This window comes from Helobdella robusta, assembly GCF_000326865.2.
Source record: "Helobdella robusta unplaced genomic scaffold HELROscaffold_4, whole genome shotgun sequence".
In the NCBI taxonomy this organism is placed as follows: domain Eukaryota; kingdom Metazoa; phylum Annelida; class Clitellata; order Rhynchobdellida; family Glossiphoniidae; genus Helobdella; species Helobdella robusta.
This window is the reverse complement of record NW_008704902.1, coordinates 8,617,481-8,623,480: the sequence shown is the minus strand read 5'-3', so window position 1 is coordinate 8,623,480 and position 6,000 is coordinate 8,617,481. Positions and strand designations below refer to the sequence as shown.

The window sequence follows — 6,000 nt, the reverse complement described above, 5'->3', positions numbered from 1 at the left end:
TTCCACGCCGATAGGCCAATTTTCAGGATTGGTAAAAATCATTTCCTGATGTTTAAAAATAGTTATGCGGAATTTTGTTGATGGATCCCTGGTTGAAGGATGAGGACGAGTGGGAGAGAATTTAAAGACTGGTACGCATTCTGCAGCGGTCAGTCCAATAGTTTCCAGATGTTCAAGGATCTCTTCTTTGACGCAGCTTTTCAATTTACCTACCCCAAAAACAATTTTTTTGGGAGGCAAAGGAGCTGCAGATAATTTGAAGGACCCAGGTTGTTTGGAACCTACAGTAATTGGAGTGTATTTTCTCTTTTTTTTTTGAAGTAACAGTGCTCCAAGAGCCTTCGTGGCTACTGGAATTAGAGTTGTTTTTATTGATGTTATTGTTAGGAGTTGAAAGTGAAGAATGAGCAGGAGCAGCTTCAACGTTGAGATCCACCAGCGATTGGGTTCCCTGCTTCGAGGTTTCATCAGATGGTGGTGTGTTGATTACGGACGAAGCTGGATGAACGATCTTGGAAAATGATGCATCCGAGCTGTACGAGGCGTGTTTTTGTCCTGCTGCTACCGAGTAGCTTTTAACATTGTTTACGTCGGTGTTGTTGGTATTAAGTTCACTTTTATGAACTCGAGGGGCTGCGTTCAGCATTGCATATTGCATATGTCGTTTTTCATTTCATTGAAGTTAAATTTAAGAATAGAGTCGTTATTAGGTACCCGTAAGTTAGAGCTAACGTATGTAGGAAGCTCTGTTGATAATTTTTTTCGCGGACTAGCCCTAAATAGCGAATGGTCTCGCGTAGTTTGTCTTTTTTGTCTTTCTTTTTAGGACCACGTGGTGTATCGAAATTAACATCAATCTTTAGGAGATTGACGTCGTGTTTGATCTGTTTGAGGGCAGCCGAGATTTCTTCCGAGCTATAGAAGTCGGACATATTGTTAATAAATATATCGTTGTTCAAAAACTCGTAATTATTAAATAAATAGCACAAAACTTCGTTAATCGTTAAATTCTGTTTACACGCAATGATGCCGGAAAAAAAATGTATATGTATATATATATATATATATATATATGTATATATTATATATATTTAATAAATAATATATATATATATATATATATATACTATATAAGAGTATTAATAATTATAAAGTATTATATATATATTTGGTAAATATTGCTACATGATCTGTGTTAGTTAGCTACCTGTTTAATTTTTCGATTTTTCGAACAGTTGATCGTAAATCATTGTCAGGTTTCTTGAGTTCATAACTAAAATTGCTATTTATTTTAAGCATGTTAGAACAAAAAAGCTTTTTTCAGTGTTCCTATACCATCATTGGTGTTCTTTGTTAATTTAATTGATTTCTTTGAAGGTTATCAGCAAGGGGGGGCCTATTTACCAATATAAAAAACTTTCTTATTGGTTGAAGCAGGGATATGCAAAGAACCTCAATTTTTTCAACTTTTAATTATTTTTGGTAATGTCAATTTTATTTTTTAATATTGATAACAAAGAAAAGTAATTAATTACCACAATGAATAACAATTAAAAAATATTGAAATTTTAACATTTTAAATATAAGCAATATTCCTTAATTAGTAAATCATATACGATCGTAACTTTTGACTAATCACCCTCCAACTGCCTTTGCAATAATAACTTTATGCGAATACTTTACACAGTGAGGGGCACTAATTAAATTTTTTAAGTTAGACTTTAACTTATTTTTAACTAAATAATTTTATTTAAACTTTCAGTTGCAACAAATTAAAAAAGTTGAATCTTAACCTTTAAATTGAAATTAAACTTTTTCGAACTTTTTTTTCAAATGATCGGTTTAATTCAAAGCATTCTAAATGAAGACTTGAAAAAGTATATAATAAGAAAACAAGCTGAAAGTTATTAGATTAAAATTTTATAAAAGTTATGAAAATTTTAACAAATATGGATAACATTGTCTGTTTTCAGTTGAAACTGAAGAAAAATCATCATATTTATTGTTTCATCTGCCATCCTGCGTCTGCGAGCAGTCAATACTTGTGCTGCTACACTAAAAAGCCATTCAACAGCTGCCGAACTTGGTAACGTGGTATTACTTTTTTTAAATGCTTCGGCAATCATTGTTAATTCTGAAAGGCTACTCTTTTTATCATCTTTAAGACAAAGATTTGGTGGAGCGATTATGCAAAACAAGTTAAATCACGTTTAACCAATTTCGTAGAAATGCAACTTTTTAAAAATAGACCAAAATTTCCAAGATTCAACCAATTTAATAACAAATGCCTAAAATATTATCAAAATGAATATTTTTGCTAGAGTTCACAAACTAGATATAGTTTTCTAGTTTTTGCTAGAGACATTTTATTTTGATATAACTCATTTTGAACGAAACTATGTGTATACTCGAATATTAAGATAATTTCTCAGTCAATTGTTACTCTTGCAGTGCATTAATCTATTTTAATTTTTATTCTAAAGACCAATGTCCAGTGCACAGCAATTACACTCCTCCCCATCGTGGTCGTACTCTTCGTTTTTCTGTCCAGTTCTTAGTGAGAGATAGAAGAAAAGATTAGGATCTGATTTCCACTCATCTCCAAACGTAATGACTAATAATTTCTTCGGAACTCATGTTTAAAAAATAATTATTAGTTTTCTGAATGGAAATAATTATAATATTGTCAATAAACAAAATAAACAAACAAAATAAATAAACAAAATATCTTTCGAATCGACCGAAAACTAGTAAACATTGAGAGAAATGTCAGTCACGTGACGTTGATGGATTAAACTTGTTTTGCCCAACTCATAACTTGGGTTTTAACGTCATATGCACGAAATAGATTCTTTTGCTATGAGAAAATTACATGAATATAACGTAGTCTGTACGAAAATAATCAATCAAAGAGAAAAAATGATACTGCTGTTTATTTTCATACCACGAAGCCATAGCAGAGCAAAAGTGGATTTAACTTGTTTTGCATAATCACTCCACTGTTGATAACTGAGAAAATAAAAAATATTTAACATAAAAAAATACTGAAACAAAGATAAATTTGCAAAAATTTATTAACATTGCGTTTAACTCGACAATTAAATTATAGGCATAAAAATTAATAAAGAAAATTAAATAAAAAACTACTTGTTCTGATAAAAAATTACTTTCAGACGATTTCTCTACATTTAAAAATTAAAAAATTCTTCTTCATCATTATCTGAGAGGTAACCAAATAAATTTTAGCTAAATTTTTTAGTTAGTATTAAAAAAAAGTAGTTAAACTGCTGTTTTAACTAAACTATTTTTGTTAAGCTAAACTTTGCATTTAACAAAAATAAATTAGTATAACTAAAAAACTAAAAGTTAGTAACTTTTTAGTTAACTTTTGCCCATCACTGACTTTACGGTCACTAAATTAATTATTACGATCTTCAACTTCGTGCAGTATGACACTTTTACGTGTCATCATTATCGATGATTCCTCTGTTTCTAAATTTATTAGAGGGAAGGACTCCAATTGCACGTTGTTAAATATTTGGGAAAAGTTCAGAAAAGGAACGCGTGTGAGAACATCCTGCAGAGGTCTTCCATGCGAGGATCGGTTCGGTTGAGGAAATTGGATTTGCCATTTCTGGTCTAAAAGCCGACTTTATTTAGTTATATAGAATAATACATGGTCAGCTTCCTGCTGATGTTGTCCCTACGTTACTGTTTGGACACGATATTTGCACAAGAGACCATAACTTCGAGCTAACTATAAGTTCTAGCAAAGTTGTCAGTGACTGAAACTTTTGATAAGCAGTAACACTAAATTCGGATTTAGCTGCCAGCAGCTCGCCTACTCACCTTTCTAACAGCGACAACGGACGAGAATTGATGACAGACGATAGATGGTTCAAGTTTTGAGATAACACTTCTAACATGCACCTGGAAAGTAAGTTTACTCTACCTGGATGATAATTTCAATAACGACTTCATTACTGATAACGAGGAGTTTTTCATCTCTGCATCACTGATCGACAGGAAAGATATCAACAATGAATGTTACAGCATGTGTCTAAGCTCTCCGTCTGGTCAGAACTTGCTTCAAGTGCAGAAGAAATTAAGGCAGGACAGCGACGTCTGGTTATGACTAGAAAAACCGCAACAACTAAAATGTGGCGTAACCGTAAAAGAAATAACACAATATCGACTTAAAGTTGTCTACCCTCGATGTTTATATAGACATTTCTAAAGCCTTTAATTCCACTATTCATAATATTCTTTAAAAAAAACTTTTTCGCTCTGGAATATAAAGTATTGCTTGGTTTTGGTTTCAAAATTATTTAGCCAATTGGTTTCAGTATGTCTGGGTATTGGAACAATTGGAACAATACCCAGGGTATTGGAACAATTTGATCAGAGCTTGTAGCAGCCAGAGGAACAGGTGGCGAATTATTAATCAAATTCTATGCAATAATCGAAGTGAGAACTTATTGGATGCAAATGTCAGTCATACAGCTTGTGATTTTATGAAACTTTTTACAGATAAAGTTATCTGGTGTTTCGACTTTGTTATCAGAAGATAGACAATCACCAACCGTTGCGTTTGCATCATTTCCTGAAATCACTGAGAATGATCTCGTGAAGATTATACTTGATTCTCCGTCTAAAACGTGTTCACTGGATATCATGCCAACACACATTTTTAAAAAGTATCTAAAGTATTTCATAAGTTTTCTAACAAGTTTCATAAATCTTTGCTTGCGGAAAGGCATTGTGCCAGATTATTTCAAGCATGCCACATTAATTCCGATTCTGAAAAAAATAGGTTGTGATGATGGGGAGATTGGAAACTACAGGCCAATTTCTAATTTTACATTTGCCTAAAAAGTAATAGAGCGTGTTGTCATGAAATTTTTACTAAACCACTTGACTAATAATAATCTTATGCCAAAATATCAGTCTGGATATCGTCAGTTCCATTCCACTAAAACAGTTTTGTTGTATGTTTCATCAAGTTTGTTTGCTGCAACTGGAGTTCAAAATATATCGGGATTATCATTCCTTGATATGTCGTCAGCATTCGATTTTGTGGATCATGAAATACTTTTAAGGAGATTGCAGTGCAGTTATGGTGTTCTTGGAGTTGTCCATGACTGGTTCAGGTCATATAAAAAAATCGTACACAACGAGTTGCATTTAAAAACACAGTGTCAAATGTATCATTGGTCTCATCGGGATTGCCTCAAGGATCTGTGCTGGGACCCATCCTGTTTCTGCTTTATACATCGGATATAATAAAAATAATTAGTTTCCACGGATTCGTTTGTCATGCTTTTGCGGATGACATCCAGGTGCTGATCACCAGTTCTCCAGATTCATTTGCAGACGAGGTGAACAGATTCAGCAGATGTATGTCAGATGTTGGCCGTCGAATGTCAGATAATTCATTAAAGTTAAACCAATGTAAGATTCAGTTCCTCCCGGTTGAAACATGGCAACAGTTAATCAAAGATGAATATCACTTCAATCAAAGTAGGAGATGTAAATATATCTTTCAGTAAAACAGCTTTTAATTTGGGGGTGTTGCTGGATGATAGATTGTCCATAAAAGACCACATCAAGGTGATTTCAGTTTCTAGCATTACTCATATAAGAAATTTATACCAAGTTAGTCATTTGCTAGATAGATCAGCATTGGAAAATCTGGTCTATGCGTTTATATAATCACGGCTGAACTACTGCAACAGTCTGTTTTGTCTGATACATCAATTGACGTTCTTCAGTCGTTTCAAAATAAGGCTGCAAAACTTGTAACTGAAAAGTTGAAATTTGATCATGTAACGACAATATTGAATGAACTTCACTGGTTAAAGATTGAGAAAAGAATAATTTTTAAAATTGCAGTGACTGTGTTCAAATTTTTCGAATGGAATGTCACCGGCTTACATTTCAGATAAATTTTCCACGAAAGCATCTGCATCATGTTTTCATCTGAGATCAGATAATATGAAT

At 32.8% G+C, this 6,000-nt stretch overlaps 2 protein-coding genes across 2 annotated transcripts in view; both read right to left on the bottom strand.

The window, feature by feature from the left end:
* Positions 1-932, bottom strand: part of HELRODRAFT_162988 (hypothetical protein) — a gene marked incomplete at both ends in the record, with an annotated part of 1,730 nt that extends 798 nt beyond the window's left edge. The window contains 3 exons of the mRNA XM_009025029.1: positions 130-281; positions 352-572; positions 733-932. Coding sequence (XP_009023277.1) covers positions 130-281; positions 352-572; positions 733-932 — 573 coding nt within the window. The remainder of the gene's footprint in view (positions 1-129; positions 282-351; positions 573-732) is intronic.
* Positions 933-2,477: 1,545 nt separating this feature from the next.
* On the bottom strand, positions 2,478-4,688 carry HELRODRAFT_162987 (hypothetical protein; the record flags this gene model as incomplete). Its single annotated transcript, XM_009025028.1, has 3 exons — positions 2,478-2,624; positions 3,850-3,930; positions 4,584-4,688. 3 exons carry the CDS (start codon positions 4,686-4,688, stop codon positions 2,478-2,480), a joined length of 333 nt encoding a protein of 110 aa, XP_009023276.1.
* Between the last annotated feature and the right edge of the window lie 1,312 nt (positions 4,689-6,000).